The 20,127-nt window shown below is 35.1% G+C and overlaps 2 protein-coding genes and 1 long non-coding RNA gene across 6 annotated transcripts in view; 1 reads left to right on the top strand and 2 right to left on the bottom strand.

Annotated features, from left to right (window-relative positions):
- LOC143236860 (bicaudal D-related protein homolog) overlaps window positions 1-20,127 on the bottom strand; it is a 59,178-nt gene that overhangs the window by 36,090 nt on the left and 2,961 nt on the right. The window contains exon 1 of one of the 3 annotated variants that reach the window (XM_076475491.1): window positions 11,107-11,369. The exons of the other annotated variants lie outside the window; for them this stretch is intronic. Coding sequence (XP_076331606.1) covers window positions 11,107-11,232 — 126 coding nt within the window. The 5' untranslated portion in view covers window positions 11,233-11,369. Of the gene's footprint in view, window positions 1-11,106; window positions 11,370-20,127 lie in introns of those variants that run through there. 3 annotated transcript variants of the gene reach the window in all.
- The window catches only part of LOC143236858 (citron Rho-interacting kinase-like), a 39,868-nt gene continuing 33,292 nt past the window's right edge, over window positions 13,552-20,127 (top strand). Inside the window, exon 1 of one of the 2 annotated variants that reach the window (XM_076475485.1) lies at window positions 13,552-13,673. In XM_076475485.1, coding sequence (XP_076331600.1) covers window positions 13,589-13,673 — 85 coding nt within the window. In that variant the 5' untranslated portion in view covers window positions 13,552-13,588. Of the gene's footprint in view, window positions 13,674-13,906; window positions 14,029-20,127 lie in introns of those variants that run through there. The other variant, XM_076475486.1, reaches the window with a different exon arrangement.
- On the bottom strand, window positions 13,553-16,911 carry LOC143236861 (uncharacterized). Its single transcript, XR_013019773.1, has 2 exons — window positions 16,270-16,911; window positions 13,553-16,061 (listed from the first exon to the last, which is right to left on the bottom strand). It is a non-coding gene; the product is annotated as an uncharacterized LOC143236861 (long non-coding RNA).

Here is a 20,127-nt window from a genome sequence, read left to right as displayed (position 1 = left end):
TCAAATACGAATGTTAGGTTAACGTGCGTCAATTTCTTTTACACGTAGGACATGATGATAGCCTGGCATGGCCAAATGGATAAGGTGCTCGACTCATAATCCGAGGGTCGCGGGTTCGAATCCCCGTCACTCCAAACATGCTCGTCCTTTCAGCTGTGGGGGCGTTATAAAGTGTCAGTCAATCCCACTATTCGGTGATAAAAGAGTAGCCCAAGAGTTGGTGATGACTAATTGCCTTCTCTCTAGTCTGGCACTGCTAAATTAGGGGCGGCTAGTGCAGATAGCCTTGGTGTAGCTTTGTGCGAAATTCCAAAACCAACAAAACAAAACATGGGAATAAGTTATATTTTTTTGAAATTGCATAATAAGGTTGAAATATTATACTGATATTATAGTAACTATACAAATAATAATAAGAAATACATCTTTTTCTTATATGTAATTACCCATATACTAAAATGTAAACTGAACGTAAAATTAAGCATATACTTATGTAAGATACACATTTATATGTAGTAGTTACCAGTCGCACGGTGGATAATGTACATCTTTTATGTGTTCAGTTACTCAACTCGAACAATTATTTTCATAATTTGTTTCAATTCATCGGAAGACAATTTGAAGAAAGCCATTGTTAAACCCTACGCTGGTACAGCGGTAAGTCTACGGATTAACGACGCTAAAATAAGGGGTTCGATTCCCCTCGGTAGACTCAGCAGATGGCCGATGTGGCTTTGCTATAAGAAAATACATACACACGCCATTGTTGAAATGCAGTAATAAAAAATAAAATAAAAACTTCTCACTTCCCGTCTGACAAAAATGTGAGTCAAAATATCAGTGGAATCACAAATTCTAGAAACTGCACTAGTCTAATTTACAAGTTAACAACCAAATCGCATCCTGTTCCGTAAGACCTGTTAAATATTTAGCATGGTATTCCTTCCAGTCATCACATAGGCAATAAGGTTAGCTCCTTTCCATCCCCTCTCCCTTAAAAAGAAAGAAAAGGTAAAAGTGTATCTCAAGACGGCTCCACTTTGTTTTAATAAAAGTTTTAAAATCCATAGCAGCCGTCTTGAGGTACATTTTTACTTCAAATTGGTTTCTCGTCATCACGAAAGAAAAGGTAAGTATGATTTCACCTGAGATCCTACCTCGCAGACCTGCGTTTCCAAGAAACAGGTCCTGTTTGAAGAATGTTTTAGAGTACAATACTAAGACGCTTTGCATGGCTGGAGTTGCTCAGATAAAACCGTGGAAACAGTGCTAATGTGGAATGGTAGAAATTTTCACGTGTTTCTGTGTTTGGAGATCCTGTGTTAATTTGGTTTATCGACGTTTAAATTAAAACAAAAGACGTTTGGTTCTGTCTGTTGGTGGTGTTCGGTTCTAGTAATAAGAGAATACTAAAAAATTATCAGGCACGTTGTATTATTTATTTTGTTGGGGTAAAAGTCGAAAACTGCCATTCTCTTGTATGTATGAACTACGTTTTATAAAATCGCGCTTTGTAAAATATTACATACAACAACTTTGCGAGATTACCTCCTTAACTATTTTATCTTGTTATGAGATTTTAAATTCAGTTTACCTGTTTAAATCTAATATCAAATTCAATATAAGAGCTTAGTTAGGATAATGCAATATCATATAACAACTTATAATTATTATAATGCGTTGATGTGTCAGCCCGTCTGATGAATAGCTGAGGACTACAGTTTCGAACAATGTAAAATTTTGCATGTTTTTCATTACTATTTAGCTTTAAGCGTAAATCTACACAATTGGCTATCTGTGCTCTATCCACTGTGCACATAAAATTCCAGTTTTTAGTTATCAGCCCTAAGACTTGCCACTGAGCCAAGATGAAGAGTGGGGAGAGCTCGAGCAGTGTCAAGTCTATTCCAACTATAGAATTGCTGCACATAAATTTAACAGGGTGGTTTTAGTTTATATTTGTCAAACTTTAACTAATCGTGTCACGATTACATTCAGACAGAATCACTCAGCTTGCACTGTGATGCAAATAAAAATATCGGTGAAATAACATGTTCTATTATTTCCTTAGAAATGAACACACTTTTTTGCATATTTAGATTTTTTAATTATTGGATATGAAACATTAATGTACTCCTTAGATCAAACATACTGTTGACGCGAGCATGCTTTATTGTAACTATGAGAAAAACCTATACACGATATAAGTGAAGTGAAAAAAGGTGTCGAACTTTAGACTTCGAAATTAAACAGTTTTCTAAAAACTCAGTTTATTTATTATGCTCCATAGATGTGTACTATTATTGCTATATTAATACTCGTTCACAGCTTTATTATAGAGTTTCAATAACACTGTTCTTTCATTGCTGCGGACAACAGTAACTCAACGTATAAGCGGAACAACAAACGGTATATCACACAAAATCATACATGCTACTTTGAATTTATTTTTGATATTCATGCAACCCACGCATACTTCTGAAGTCGGCTGGTAAATTACATTTTTGATATACCTAAGCGAAATTCAGTTGTATATGACTTATTTTAAAATAACTTTTGTTTGATGGGAATATATAAACTAAAAAAAAAAAAAAACTGTTCGTGTCTACAACTGTATAAATATTAGTGTTTCGCTGGTGAATAACTTGGTGCTATATTTTCTTACACGTGAAATCTAATTCCGGCTATCATCAACAAACAATTATGTTCCTTATGATTAGGCTTAACATCTCGCAAATTCTGCTTTCTTATTATTCTTACTCTTTTATTACGTCTTTTGCTTTTTTCCACTTTACTTCTTTTATTTGAAACATGTAAGTGTTTGTAAGGAGGTCAAGATAAGTTCATTTAAATCTGTCCATTAAACATAATCATCACAATTTATTTACATACACGTGTATGTAATAAAGAGAATTACATGCACTCATCACGTGTGAATAAAGTTTTGACCAATCAGAAATTGGTCTTCGTCATAAACGAATATGTAGTTCACAAGCGTTTCTGGTTTTATCTATAAATTCCTTTTATTATGTTTTATAATAGTTTTATTATATAATGTTTATATTATATTATATAACTTTTATAATAATTGAGTTAACTATTCTTATTTAGGAAAATAAAAGAATAGTCAACTATTCGAAAGCGCTCGAGTTTTGGGTCTAATTTGAAAACATATGTAAATGTTCAATATTCATAAATAAATAAAAAAATAGAAAGCAGAATCATAATAAAAGGTATTTATAGATAAAACCAGAAACGCTTGTGAACTACATATTCGTTTATCTAACATATGTGAGATTCTGATTTTGAGAACCTCTAGAAAAGCAACAAATAACGAAATTTCAAAAGTATCTAGTTTGCATCTCAGACTTAACACGTGTGTACAAAAATACTATAAACGTAGAATTCGAATTTGATTATTCTAAGTCAAAGCTCTAAATAAGCAAATAAAACTGGAATAAGTTCGCATTTAGTGTATAAACTCCGCAGCTTAACATATGCCATGGGATATGGTAGACAACACAGAAAAAAACGTACTTGCACACACACACACAAAAAGCTAGGTTGTTAGCATGATAGATATTATACACACAATAGCCGGACAAGTATACACCATCGGAGGAAAGAATTGTCGGAAATAATGGGGATTTCCAGAGAACTTTCTTTGGAAACCAAGCTTGATAAGGTACCTGTCCGAGAAAGTTGGGTTAAATGACGTAATCTATAAACTGTGGGCTTGCCGCCGGTTAAGTGGGTTTTTAGGTTGTTGCCATGGAGACTGAAAATTCTGAGGTAAAAAACAAAGAACTTGAATACAAAGCTTGCCCTAAATACATAATGGTTGCAGATCTAAATAAATTCAATTGTAAAAAATACTGAGAGGTGAATGAAACTTGATTTCCCTAAACCAGTGGACAGATGGTTCTTATATTAGTAATTATACTCAAAACATAAAACAAATAAATGGCCGTTTTCCCAGTTAGAAACATTGTAAAGAAGTAGAAAAGCAGAACATGCCTGTTTAAACAGAACTAGAACACATTTGGAAATGTTGTCATCAGAAGTATATAATTTAAAGTGAAAATCATCTAAGAGCAATAAAAAAGACAAAAAAAACACTATAGTTTGATTGTATTAACATACTATGTTCCAAAACTCTATTAAAAATCCCTGAAGTGTTGCTTTAAAGAGGATTGCAGAAGAAAACACAAAATTCAGCTCAGATGTGAAATCTTACATGGACTGAAAAATGATAAAGCAATTAAGTACTTGTGTTTTCTGAACATTTAAAAATGTGTTTGGAGAGGAATACTTCATGATGAACAAATTATATCAATCTGAGCTAATCTGTAGGTTATTCATAATTATTTTCAGTTCAATGACCATATTTCCATTTTTGTGGTAGCGAACACACATCGTTTAAGGAGAACCGTTACAATTCTAGAAAGTACTATCAACTTATTAAATCACAGAATATAATAACCGAAACTGTCACAAAGCTGTAAGGTACAAAATCAAATGTTATCATTTTTCAAAACTGTATTCGCCTCAGGGCCTATAGGTAAAAGGATGCATTGTCCTTAGTAGCTGTTTGTGCAGTCGGAATCTGTTATTAAAAATAACAAGTTGTGTTGTTATTAATTCGAAAATTAAGAGATATAATTAAAAAAAACAATCATTTTTCGGTAGCTCATTTTGTCTTAATAATAAGGTGCTTTAGTTACAACAGATAAAATTTAAATACTTGACGTTTTACTGGCCACGCTATAGACTTGAATAAGGGACCAGGGCGTGTACTGTGAACCTGAGGATTCGTGGTTCACAACACGTTATCATAAAAACACGATCCACTTTTTAAGGCTATCGTTACATTATATAAGAGACAGTGATTCAAGCCCGAGATGGCCAGGTGGTTAAAGCGCTTGACTCGTAATCTGAGGGTCGCGGGTTCGAATCCCCGTCTCACCACATATGCTCACAATTTCAGCCGTGGGGGCTTTATAAAGTTACGATCAATCCCACTATTCGTTGGAAGAATAGTAGCCGAAGAATTGGCGGTGGGTGGTGATAACTAGCTGCTAAATTAGGGACGGCTAGCGCATATAGCCCTCCCAGAGCTTTAAGCGAAATTAAAACAAACAAACAAAATGAGATTAAGCAATGGGCACTAGTCTATTTGTTTTTTCCTCTGTAGTACCTCAATTCAAATTTCAGAACATTTAAGACTAGCCCTTGTATAGCTTCAAGCGAACTTCTAAAACAACTTGTTAAACACTTGCTTTAAAAATAAACTTTTCTGTTTTCGCCTGATTTATCGATTGTCCCTAACAGTTGAGTCATAATTGTTTAATGTCATCATCTGCGTGTAGGTGAACGTTTATAGGTCCTTATGGCAATATACAGTGAAATAGAAACGTGTAACATATGTGAACACTCTGCACATATACAAGGGAAAAACAATGAACACCGTTCTAATAGCCTTGAACCAGATAGAACAAGTCTTTCTGGTAATATGTGTAACACATAATGTTGTGTGACATGTACGTTATACATGTAAAATCGGCTTTATCGAACCAGAAACGATGACAAGATACTTTGTACTTGCTGTTCGACAACTATATATTTTAGGCATTAAACATAAAAAAATCCTTGACCGAGTTTTCAACACGCAAGTTTTCTCGATTACTTCATTTGATTCGAAATTACTTACTTAACGAGTTGTACCAAAAACAGTAGTAATTAATAACTTTTTAACATAGAAGTCGAAAGCGGAAAAATATATATTTCTTTACTTGTTGTTCAAAACAAAACAACATAATGATTACCTGGAAAAGACAGGCCAATGTTCTGTTGAAACATCTAGTAACCCCCTTCCAAAATCACTTTATTAAGCTTATAAATCGCTGTTTTCCAATTTATTATTAATAGACTAAGTGTGCTGTGTCCACCACGAGTATCGAAACCCAGTTTATTTTCTTGTTTGAACAGACTTTCGGCTACTTCGCAGCGATCGTTTTAAAATAGAGTAGCAACTGTGCCACTCCCAAGTATATTTAAACGATTAGTATATGGACGAAAAACATAACTTTCTAATTCAAGCTAAATTGTAACCGCAATTTACGTACTGATTACTCAGTTTATAAATCTGGCCCGGCATGGCCAGGTGGGTAAAGGCGTTCGACTCATAATCTGAGGGTGGCGGGTTCGAAACCACGTCACACCATACATGCTCGCCCTTTCAACCGTAGGGGCATTATAATGTTACAGTCAATTCCACTATTTGTTGGTAAAAGAGTAACCCAAGAGTTGGCGATGGGTGGTGTTGACTAGCTGCCTTCCCTCTAGTCTTACACTGCTAAAGTAGAGACGGCTAGCGCAGATAACCCTTACGTAGCTTTGCGCGAAATTAAAAAACAAAAAAAAAACAGTTTATAAATGTCATTAAAAACTGTAAATTGCTTGATTTATTAAAAGCACATGACATTTTATAATCGTCGTAGATTTATAAACTTTCACGTAGAGTTAAAATTCGACTTGCACATGTAAAAAATAAGCATTTAGTTTAATAAAACAAAGGAGAGTTTATAAAATGTCACGTGCATTTAATAAATCTACAAGTATATTTCTCAGCCAACTTGTCAGTTGACAAATAGTAGTGTTTGTTTATTGAATTTTGCGCAAAGCTACTCGAGGGCTATCTGCGCTAGCCGTCCCTAATTTAGCAGTGTAAGACTAGAGGGAAGGGAGCTAGTCATCACCACCCACCGCCAACCCTTGGATTACTCTTTTACCAACGAGTCGTGGGATTGATCGTAACATATAACGCCCCCACGGCTGAAAAGGCGAACATGTTTGTTGCGACGGGGATTCGAACCTGCGACCTTAAGATTATAAGTCAAACGCCTTAACTCACTTGGCCATGCCGGGCCTTTTATTAATAAATAGTGGGATTGATTGAACATTATAACGCCTTTACAGCTGAAAAAGCGAGCATATTTCGTGAGACGAGGATTCGAACCTGTGATCAACAGATTGCGAGCTAAGCCCCCAAATCACCTGGCCATGTCAGGCACAAGTAATATGACACTTATAAACATCCCCCCTGGTACAGCGGTAGGCCTACGGATATACAACGCTAAAATTAGGGGTTCAATTCCCCTCGGTGGTCTCAGCAAATAGCCCAAGGTGGCTTTGCTAAATGAAAACACACACACACTTATAAACTCAAAAGATGATTTGTAATTTTCCTGGATAGCAGATATGAAAGGACCACGATGTATACAATATATAAATTTCACACATGCACCTATGATCAAATTACAAAACTGCACTTTTCTTCTCATGTTAGTTCAATGACAAAGGCCTGCGATGATTTTATTACCTTGAAATGTTTACATGTTCTTCAGTAATTCCTCTACGATGAATATGAAAATATCTATTTTTCTCCATTACGTACAGATTTTTCACAAAAGTGATAAGTACTTTTACAAAAGTGAATTATCTTTAATGAAATCGTGTCACATCTTGTATGCTTGAAATGTTGAAAACCGCTTGCTGTAGATTTCTCTTAACCAATCGCGACGTGAGTGTCTTAGCGATTATTTTATAACCCACGAGAAACACACCGCTAGAATATAGATGGTTAACAGGCCACCTGACGTGTCAGTTTTGATAGTATTTGTTGGTGCGTGCACTTTGACATTATTGCTTCTTTTTAATATTATTTATTCGTCGTTATGGCAACAAGAGGTTGTGTAAATGACTAAAAAAAATATGTTATATTTGTGGTGCATTTGTTGTAAATTTGATCTAACCCGATTTATCAAAAACCTTATGTGATAGAAAAATATGAATATTATTTTTGAAATCTGCGTAACAGAATTATGGGAACTCCGTTTCATTTAAACCAAAGCAATTTGCATGAAGTTTAAATTCGCAAGTCTGTGTAATTATAGTGTCATAAAGAGATTCGGTGCTGTAACGTAGCAAAATAATTTCAAAATAATTGTACAATAGTTACAGCTGAGTAAATTTATTAATTAAGAATTAAAGCTTGCCTGTGAAGCCCTAAAAAATATGTCTCGTGATTTATTCTATTGTTTTACACGTCAGTTGATCTAGTAACGAGAAAGACTCTTTATAATCTGGCTTATGTTAATATTTAGTTTCAGGTCCGGTGCCAGCCTTTTCCATGTAGGCCAAGCAGAATATTATGTGTATAAGATGTTTGCAACAAAATGTGTAGATCACCGCTGTGTGCAACACGCTGGTTGGGGTGATTAAGGAAAGTTTTTGGGCGGATATAGCCTCATCATATAGGCGTTAAGCCTTCTTTATTGTCACATCTGATTAATTAAAAATGCTCGCCCTTTCAGCCGTGGGGGCGTTATAATATGACGATCAATCCCACTATTCGTTGGTAAAAGAGTAGCCCAAGAGTTGGCGGTGGGTGGTGATGACTAGCTGCTTTCCCTCTAGTCTTACACCGCTAAATCGAGTAGCTTTGCGCGAAAATAAAAACAAAACAAAACAAAAACAAACTCTGTGTTAAATTCAAAACAAGAGTATGGGCAAGAAATGAATGGAAACTCTCAAGACAGTGTTAAAATGGCAAAATCGTTTATTCCATGTTCAATTTTTTTATTATTTAACTCGAGTCTACAAAGCAAAGTCTAGCTTTCCAGGGTTCAGTGTTTAGTTTGTTTTATTAAGATTTGAATTTTGTCTCTTTTTTTTTTTAAGCTCTGTGTATTTGAACATGAAATCTTCTGTTACATAAACATTTTCTACTCTTTGTGTTTCCAGTTCGATATTTGTTTAATAACGAGGGTGAAAATGGTTGACAAAACTTACAACATTTTATTTACAAGTTCGAACGTTTTGGAATCATGGGTTGGCAATCCTTACCAACTTATAAAAGGAACAACAAAAGCCCTCTTCCTTAATAAAAACCTTCTGCCCTCAAATCAAGCTAAGAATAAAATAGAGACCTAGCTTCCGCATTAAAAACCTATTTCATTACAAAGATCAAATACTTAAACTTCTACGCATAGTTACTGGAAGGTCACGTACATCGGCAAAATTAAACGCCACTTAAGAACTACAGTCTGTGAACATCTAGAAGTGTTTAACAGAACCAACTTTCCAGTACTTAAACCCAGCCACTCATCCATTCGTTAAAATTCTGAAACAACAGGTCACAATTTCTGATTTAGCGACTTCTCTATCATTACCACTGAATCTTCAGACCTTGACCTATACATTAAATGAAGTATACTCAAAGCTAAAGACCACTCGACCCTAAATGTTTCACAAAGCTCTTTAGGCCTAAAATTATTCTAAATTTTCGCACGTAACACAGTTGCTTGTAATATATATAAATATATATAAACGTTGTTTTATCCATCCTTTAACTGCTTTTCTCAGTAACTAAATAAACTAATAATTACGTTATTTTATTATAATTTTAGTAACAATCATCTTTGTAACACTGATGATGAAATAAGTTATTTCGAAACGTTCGAACTTGTAAATAGAATGTTGTCTGTTTTGTCAACCGTTTTAATCTTCATTCTTAAACTTCAGTTTCCCCATCATGACTAATTATTTGTTTTTTTTAATTTACTCACTTGCAAGTATTCGCAATAAAGTGAAGTAAATAGTTTTCAAACTAGTTTTTAACTGTATTTTTGACTTATATTTAGCTTTTCGTCCTTCAAATATATCTTATAAGGCATTTTGGATATTGAAATAAGTAAGCGTTACTACAGAGTACGCTCCCTGCTAATACAGCGGTATGTCTCCGGATTTACAACGCTACAATTAGGGGTTCAATTCCCCTCGGTGGGCTCAGCAGATAGCCTGATGTGGCTTTGGTCTAAGAAAACACACACATACTACAGAGTAAAACAAAAAATTGGATTCTAATTTATAACAGTTGTAAGTTATTTCCTTTGTATGTTTATTGCTGTACCACAGTTAAACTATATATATATATATATATATATGTGTGTGTGTGTGTACGTGTGTATATTATGCACTAGGAAACAAAAAAAAGGAAATATAACTGGAACAAATCGGAAGAAACACATATTTAGAGAATAAAACTAAAACCTAAAGGAAATGATGTGTAAAGAGATTACGAATGATTTACCAAGTATAAAAGGGAAGAGAGGATAAGTTTGTAATAATTTTGACTGTTTTTTGATAAATAACTTTCCATACCTTAGGAGTTTAACTAACCATAGCTATGGACTTAAACCCATAAGATACATGGAAGTGGCCTTTAAGTGAGGCCACAAAGCACAGTAACAGGGTGTGGTTCAGATCATTGCCGATAACAGTTCCACTATGTATTCCACAATGATTGAAACAGTCCAAGCGGAGAGTACACGTATACTGTAGTTGTGAGATAAGAGTAAGAAACTGTGGAGAGCACGCGCAATTTGATGACTTGTAAATATACACACAAGTTTGGTCAGCACACAACAGTCACATCCAAAATTTTGGATAATCCTGGAATATAATATCCTATTCTAAAAGTATTATACACAAATACTGATATTAGTTTAATGATCTTTATATTAGGAAGATTACCACTTCTACAGGTAATTGTTGGAACTTTATTATTATTACTTTGTATACGCATGCATTAGTAAACTTGACGAGCGACAGTCGCCGGAATAAACCGTGTTTTGTTTCACTTTGTTTTCTCTTTTACATATATATATTGTTTTCTCTTTTGTTTAAGACACGTTACAAGTCCATTATCTTAATCTTTCAAAATCGGCCGGATTCCAATAAAATATTTGTGTAATATATGAATATTAAAGAGGACCTCATATAAAAATATTTATTTTATTGAAAGTTTTAATTGGGCATATAGTATAGTTTTCATAATGTTAATGCATTATGATTTGTCTCCCCCTCTACTGGCACAGCAGTAAATCTGTAGACGTATAATACTGAAAACCGAGTTTCGATACTCATGGTAGCCAAAGTACAAATAGCCCATTGTGCAAATTTATGCTTAACAACAAAGAAGCAAAACATTATGAATAACAGAAGTTATTAAGAATTATCGATCTGAATTAATTGACTACTTACCGTACAGGATTGTATGCTATCAGTAATATCTTCAAATGCACCAAAACAAAAACCATGAAGTTTTATAATTAATAAGCAGATATATAATTGAAACATGCAGAAGTGAAGCTGTGCTCTGATAATCATAGCATACACCGTGACGCGAGGTATGGCATGTCGAGCATGGATGAGGCTCAGCTTGACCTATGAGGACATTTATTCGTCACCTCACATAGTCCGTTTACCTGGAACGTTTTAAGATGACATGGAAATATCAATAATGCGAGACACGTTAAAAATAAATTGTACATGGTACGTGATACGAGCTTATCTTCAAGATATCTTGCAAGAATTTTGATACTTTTATCAATGGGGGAATTATAATGAGATTAATTGTTAAGTAAGAATGGCAAGCACGTGCCACTTGTTTCAGAAGAGAACTGCTTCACATGTGCGTCCTTTAGTCCTGGGTTTAATGTTTCCCTGTTTATGCTGTTTCCGTACGTTTTCAATGTTTTGAAGATTACATTTTCTTTATAACGTGAACAAGAAATAACATCATTACAAGAGGTGTCTTCTGGGAAAATTTTCTCATGGTAGAAAATTAGCACTGGAATTTAGCTTTGATATCTTATACATTGAAATACATTATTTATTTCATGTTAAACGACATTTAACGACTTTTAATCGACACAGCACAAATGCAAGAAGTGGAGATGTCAAAGTTCAGGAAAAACTGGTGGTTAATTTTTATCTTGGAGGAGATAGAGCGCCACTCACCTTGATGCATGGCTGAGACTCGAATAGTTGAAAAGAAAGAGAGAATGCAGGTGGAACCTCCCTAGTCAGTTTTTTTTTTCTTTTAATTATTTTTACTCTTATCTGGTGCATTTTGTCTCACGAGTTTGAGATTCCGGGTGAGGGCGGGAGGGAATACATAGTGCATTTTTTATGTTCTCTTTACACATTTAGTTTATCCCGTAAATATGTTTGAGGTATAAACGGAATGTAACTATAACGATACTTATTAAACAACAAAAAATGCAATTATATAGTTGAATACGGAAATTATGACAATAAAGGCTTAATACGAAGTTTAGTAACTAATATTTCTGTTTAATATTCTCCAGTAGTAAATGAAATTATATGTTTCCGCAATATGCCTACGAGTAATTCTGCCGTAAGTAGGCCTAAAAAGACTAATGGGGTCAATCGGAATCACGCAAGACGATTTTGTAGCGAAAACTATGGATAAACAGCTTATTTTAGATCCAATTTCGAAAGGGTGGGAGAAAAGTCTCCGTGCAAGGGAGCAGAAGTTGCATAAGAACTAAATACAGGGACATTGAATCACAGAAGAAGGTTATACTACTATTTGTTACATAGATCTACATGCGTATGTAAATACGTCTTATTTCAAAGGCCCAGCATGGCCAGGTGGCTAAGACACTCGACTCGTAATCTGAGGGTCGCGAGTTCGAATCCTCGTCACACCATACATGCTCGCCCTTTCAACCATGGGGGCGTTATAATGTGACGATCAATCCCACTATTCGTTGGTAAAAGAGTAGTCCAAGAGTTGGCGGTGGGTGGTGATGACTAGCTACTTCCTTCTATTCTTACACTGCAAAATTAGGGACGGCTAACGCAGCTAGCCCTCGTGTAGCTTTGCGCGAAAATCAAACTAGACCAAACTTGTTTCACAAATAATGCTTAGTCTGCTCGAGCTATTTCCACACTCAAAGCTAGTTATACGTGGAGATGAAATTACAAGTTTGTACGTTTACGCATATGAACGATGAATTTCGTGATAATCTTGCGTTAAGAGCTGTTCATGACGTACTCCTACCAGCGGAAGTTCAAACAGGTGTGTTATACATACTAGTGCTCGTACGTGAGTTTACGCTTCCTGATATAAAAGACGGCGATTCTTAAGAACCAAAAAAAAAAGTGTTTAAAAAATTGAAGCTGCATTAAAATCGCAATTTATGACTCACATCTTTAAAAAAAATTGAAAAGAAGATAGCATAACTGGTCAAGCGCTTGACACGACAGGAAGAAAGTAGTTCACAACGTATTGTATTAAATGAAGTATGACACACTTTGTTTACACCAAACGTAACAAGTGGCAAAGAAACATGGTGATTCATTTCCAGACGGGTTTAATATTTAACACGTCAATAAAACGTCCACTCCTGTAACAGCACTTCTACGTGATAACGCGAGAGCCTGTATACTTACAGAATAATGAGATAATGTTGAAACGATACGTCACAAGTAATGTAAATATATTACGTAGACTCACTTGTTGCTCCCGTAGATTTATAAATATTTTATTTGTATTGGGTATAAATGTTTCTAAACTTAGTAGAGTGCAATGAAATATTTGTACGTCGTTTGCTGTACTATACGTGATATTATTTATGCAGCTTTTACAACTTTTTTTTAAAACTGCGGCTCTGTGTGTATTTTCTTATAGCAAAGCCACAAAGAGCTATCTGCTATGTCCACCGAGAGGAATCGAACTATGTGTGTAAATATGATTGTGTACATACGTGTGTGGGAGCGATCTATCTGTCTATACGTAGGTAAGGTAGTAGAAAATTTCTGAAAAAAAATTATGCATGTACTGTGACAATAAAGTTTACAATTAAGTTTTAGAGATATGTGATAGATATAGTACGGCTGGAAAACCACGTGCTCATTGAAACTTTCTGAAGAGTGTTTTTTGTCCTAGTATATGTATACGTTCTTTGACTGAGTACCTCAAGAGCTTAGTAAAACTTTCCAAACAGTTTCTCGCCCCTTTATTTACAACTTCATTAGCTATACATTCAAATTGTCATTACGTCATCAACTCAGATTACTAACTACATTCTAAAATAAAATGATGTCTTCAAAGCTTTCCATAGCAAGTCTGTATGGGGCCATTCAAGGATAAAGGTAGGAATTCACTATTAGAAAGAAAAGCTCATCCGTGGTGTAAAATATTTTTTACATCTATGATGTGTCTATTTAGGTATATGGATTATAATATCTATTCATATACATATATATATATATATTTAGTATGTATTTTGTGAATATTACATTTTGCATGTTTTACTTTGAGCAACACTGTGGATATTCCGCTTCCTGTTTGTTTTGTTATTACATTCACAAAGAGTGTTACGAGAAAAACAGTTACAAGTATCGTACCCTTTATTATATTGTTACTCGCCCTGCTGTTACGGATTGAAATTATCACCGAAAGTAAATAACGTGTTTTACTGCTTTGTTATTGCTTCAACTTGAAGGTTCTACCACATTCTATTAACACAAGTTATATAAGCCCCTGTATTTCTTGAGTTATTCTGTTTAACACCTTAAAACTTCATACGTAAATTAAATTGAAGTTCGGATCATACAAATCAAAGAAAACAAAGTAAGTTTCTCAACAATTAAGAAGCGTTTCAAAACGTTTCGTAACAACGATTCTCACACGCAAACTCACGTTTCGTTATGTCACAGTTTCAGGAGGTCGTGACACACAACACATGTTGGAACTTCCACCCGAATATGGAGTTTCTGTGTTAACTTTTAAACCCAAATGCCCAGAACAAGTAAGTAACTTGTAAAACTTTGCACAGCAAGATAATTTTGGAGAAGTATATTTTGTATGTAAACACAAGTTTTCACTTAAGGTTTCTTTTCTTGCTAAGATTACTGTTTATCTTATTACACGCATAACAAGTACGAAGTATCGGTATAACTTTCCACCTAGATCCCCTACTGAACCAGTTAGTTATCTGCCTCCTTTATATGAGTTATCTATGGCCTGTAACGAAGACGGATGTACGTTGAGTGTTTCATCACGTACAGCTTGTTATACAAGAAGAAATTGTGGAAAACAAAACAAAACAAATGGCAGTATAATAAATACCGTGAACATCGAGTTAAGCCTAATATATAGATCTTATTTTAAAAACTTCACATTAATGAATTTCCAGTTCTCTTAAACACATATATAATAATGATCAAATCATATGTATCTATTACACTATATAACACAAATTTTGTTCCTGGGTAGTATGGGTTATTTCTTAATTGCTTATGTTGTAAAATACAGAAAATGGCCATTATCCCCTTCAAACTTTGCTTTTGTGACCTGGATAATGAAATTTAGAAATTAACCTATTTTATATGTAAAAATGGGCAAATTTGCACATTTTCATTTACATAAGGTCTGAACAAAACAACATATGAATCAAGATTTATATGTATTTATACTAAAGTTATACAAAAATGTTTAGAAGTGAGTAGTTTTTCGAGATTTGCGACTGTAATATAAATCACTTTCACGTATCAGCCCACAAATACAGAGTCCCATCATGTTTTCGTTATAGAGTCCAGTATATCTTGGTGTAAGCGCTCGCCTTGCTCCTCTGAGTATGCTCCCATGTTCTCCTTTAATTTATCAAGATGAGCGCCAAGATACACTGTGGCAGAAGCAGGGCCCATCTTGACGAGTGAAGAAAATTGAAAAATATCGGTGACGCCTCCTCTAACTTGCGAGTTGCACACTTTCATCTAACAAATCCCACTCCTTGAGCCTAGATGTCAAAAGTTCGGTATTCAACTTTGTTAGACCAAGATCTCTAATCAAGTCATTGAGATTTCTTTGGTTGGGGTAGTCAGCTGCACCTCTGAAATTGTAATCTGAATCTTCAAGGTCTACCTCCTCTTCTGATTTGCTGCTCTCTTCTGAGAATAGTTACTTTCTCATTGGCGGAGTGGGTACAGGAAGCTCAGGGCAGTGTGGCACTGAAACGATGGATGATGGAAGGTCCGGATACATGAGAGCAGATGCATTCTTTCCAGCTCGACGTTTGGAAGGGACCACCAACAGAAGTAGCAATCGCTTGAGTGGTCAATGGGTTTACGCCAAATTCTTGGAATAGCGAACTTTATGACTCTCTTTTTCCCTCTGTACCATCCTGCAAAAGAGCAAAATAAAATTGTCATTATAAAGAATAAATTTTTCATTCACAACTAATGTGTAAGAGGTTCATGCAAAATATTTTATATGTGATAATTTTTCTACACTATTGGAAATTAAGAAAGAGATATTTAAATTTTAAAAGGTCTAAAATTTGTATAATATAAAATCTTACTACTCAAGCAAGCAATAATTGTCTTTCTTACCTTTTAGAGTTTTTTTGGCAGTGCTCGCAGGTAAAATGAGGTGCCCAAGGTTTGTCTTGATCCCCGACAGACATGCCGAAATATGCCTTGTAGGCTTCACACATTTTAGCAGATGCTGTCACAAAGTACTTTTTCGCTCTTTTCTTGATAAATTGGCCAAATACATAGCAGAATGCGTCTGGAAAATGTATGCAACTTCTTGATGCCATCTCTGATAAAATAAGATAGGTCTATGTGTTCACTTTGGCAGCTAGAAATAAACTGAAGTGTTGAGTAGTGAGCCCCTATATATATATTATTATGGAAAATTCTAGAAAATTTTAAAAGGTTCTTGAAAATTCTTGTACATTCGAGAAAATTCTCTATCAGCTGCTCAGCATTGAATCTACCTGGAATGTTCTGGAAAAAATGGGTAAATTTGAAAATTGCATCACCCAGGTGACAAAAGCAAAGTTTGAAGAGAAAATAGGAAATTTCCATTTACTTTAGCCATAAGCAATTGGGAAATAACACTTTTTGCTCAGGAACAAGAAAAAGTAAACATTTTGTTACGTAGTGTTATAAATACTTATGGCAGAAATGCATTTCAGAACGGCTGGTATGGGTATTAACACTTTTACTAATAAAGCAGAGAACAACGTTTCGACCTTCATCATTTTGTTAACCTCAAGATGACCTAGGAAGGTCGAAACGTTGTTCTCTGCTTTATTAGTAAAAGTGTTAATACCCATACCATCCGTTCTGAGATACATTTTTATTTCAAGTGGGTTTCTAGTCACCAAGACTTATGACAAAAATTTTCACACAAACGAGATCGTTCAAAAATATAACTTGTCTAATTACGCATAATATACATTACGAAATAGAACGGTAATATGATAAAACAGATCCGTTTGACGTTAAAATGTACATAGGAAAGAATATTGTGAAATATGATGATCCGTGATGACGAGAAAACCCACTTGTAGAGAAAATTATACATGTGAAAACGGCTGGTATGAAACAAAAAATGAACCTAGACCATCAACTAGTATGTTGCATTAAACCATAGATTTACAGACTTATAAAACAAAACATCAACCAAATCAACACTAGGAATGACAGGGACAAAAAGATCTGCCACAACAAAAAACTAGAAAAACTAAGATGTAGACAACAGAAAAGACACCAACACGACAAACCGTTGACTGACCTCACAATTAACAGAACCGACCGACAATTAAACACAAACAAGATACATATATTTAACAAAGGACTGAACTTCACAATCCATCTACAGTCATGTGGAAAAGTTAGGACACCCTATGAAAGCCTGTGTATTTGTGTAACATATTTGGATATATAAATATTTAATCTCAATTTTAACAATACTGAGAGATTATAGGAATATAACAAAACAATTAAAAGAAAAGACTTTTCAAGATCTTCTGTAAATGTAATTCTACAAAAATGCATATTCTAACTGAGAAAAAAGTTAGGACACCCCCTCATTTATTCCCACTTAAAATGGCTCAACTCATACACAGGTGTATCACACCAGGTGCACATGATTAGAAAATCGCTACTCAGCATTGTGAATAAGTCTTGCCCTATTTAAACCTCAGACATTTAGTTTGGTGTGCTCCTAACTGTTGAAGTGAGAGTGAGCACCATGGTGAGAGCAAAAGAGCTGTCTGAGGTCTTCAGAAAGAAAACTGTAGCAGCTTATGAGTCTGGTAAGAGATTTAAAAAGATCCCAAAAGATTTTGAAATCAGCCATTCCACTGTCCGTAAAATAGTCAAGAAGTGGAGGGCTTTCAAAACAACTGCCAACATGCCCAGGTCTTGTCGTCCAAGCAAGTTCACCCAGAAAGCAGATCGCAAGATGCTAAAAGAGGTCTCCAAACACCTTAACATGTCATCACGCGACCTACAGAAGGCTCTGGCTACTGTTGATGTGAAAGTGCATGCCTCTACAATCAGAAAAAGACTGCACAAGTTTAACTTGCATGGGAGGTGTGCAAGGAGGAAACCTTTTCTCTATAAGAGAAACATCAAGGCCAGACTGAAGTTTGCCAGAGAGAATGTAGACAAAGACCAGGACTTCTGGAATAATGTTCTTTGGACAGATGAGACCAAAATTGAATTATTTGGACACCAGAACAGAGGAAATGTTTAGCGTAAACCAAATACAGCATTCCAGGAAAAGAACCTCATACCAACTGTAAAGCATGGAGGTGGAGGTGTCATGGTTTGGGGCTGCTTTGCTGCAGCAGGACCTGGATAGCTCACAATCATAGAATCCACCATGAATTCTTCTGTGTATCAGAGGGTGCTTGAGGATCATATGAGACCATCTGTACGAAAATTAAAGCTGAAGCGGAACTGGATCCTGCAACACGACAATGACCCAAAACATACCAGTAAATCCATTAAGGACTGGCTAAAAACTAAGAAATGGAGAGTCCTGGAATGGCCGAATCAAAGCCCAGATCTTAATCCCATTGAGATGCTGTGGGGTGATTTGAAACGGGCTGTACATGCAAGAAACCCCTCAAACATCTCACATCTGAAAGAATTCTGCATTGAGAAGTGGGGTAAACTTTCTTCAGACCGATGTCAGAGACTGATAGATGGCTACAAGAAGCGTCTCACTGCAGTTATTTCAGCCAAAGGGGTAACACTAGCTATTAGGGGGTAGGGTGTCCTAGCTTTTTTCCTCAGTTAAAATATGCATTTTTGTAGAATTACATTTACAGAAGATCTTGAAAAGTCTTTTCTTCAGTTTTAATTGTTTAGTTATATTCCTATAATCTTTCAGTATTGTTGAAATTGAGATTAAATATCTATATATCCAAAAATGCTACACAAATACACAGGCTTTCATAGGGTGTCCTAACTTTTTCACATGACTGTGGTTACATCCCAACCTTAAAATTAAAGCATGCTTAGAAGACCTAGCCATGGGACTTGTGATAGTTTCCACAGAAGACAAAAACAACAAAAAACCTTATAAAAAGAGACATCAATTCGATTAAAAACCCAAAACAAGACAAAAACATTAAAATTCTAAAAGCAAATAAAGAAAACACTATAGTCATAATGAACACGAATGAAGACATCCAAAAAATGAAGAACATCCTATCAGACACAAACAAATTTAAACCAATACACACAAATCCCACAAAGACACACGAAACGTAGCTAAACAAAGTACTACTAAAAATGAAAAAGCCAACACAATTTCAAAAACACTTTATTCCTACCTATGTAAAACCGACTCACGCACACCACAAATTTACGGCGTCCCCAAACCTCATAAATCAGATTGTCCACTACGACCAATAATGTCAACATATGAATCGTTTAATTACAATCTTGGTAAATACATAGCACGGACATTCATCAAAGAATATTTTAATTTCAAATCTAACCTTAATCAACTTAATCGTAAAGCCTCAATGGCCAGTTTCGATGTCATATCCCTCTTTACAGAAATCCCAGCCACTAAAGCCTGCAAAATAGTCTTAGAACTCTATATCCGAGATCCTAACCCATCAATAAACATTCCCAGCACCCAATTAGCAACCCTCATAAAATTCACCACGATGAAGACAAACTTCATGTTCAACAACCATAACTATATACAAACAAATGGCCTAAGCATGGGCAACCCAGTATCACCAGTTCTAGCCAATATTTTTATGACACAAGTTGAAACACAAGCAATTAACACAGCGTTACGTCCACCACTATATTGGAGAAACAAGTAGAACAATGGAAACCAGATCCAAAGAACACAAAAAGTCACCTTTACACGTTATCGAACTCTGCAAATCAAATAAGCACAGCATAACCATAGAAAACACCCAAATACTA

The sequence above is a fragment of the Tachypleus tridentatus genome, chromosome 13, assembly GCF_004210375.1.
Source record: "Tachypleus tridentatus isolate NWPU-2018 chromosome 13, ASM421037v1, whole genome shotgun sequence".
NCBI lineage: Eukaryota > Metazoa > Arthropoda > Merostomata > Xiphosura > Limulidae > Tachypleus > Tachypleus tridentatus.
This window is presented reverse-complemented; position numbering and strand designations above follow the sequence as displayed.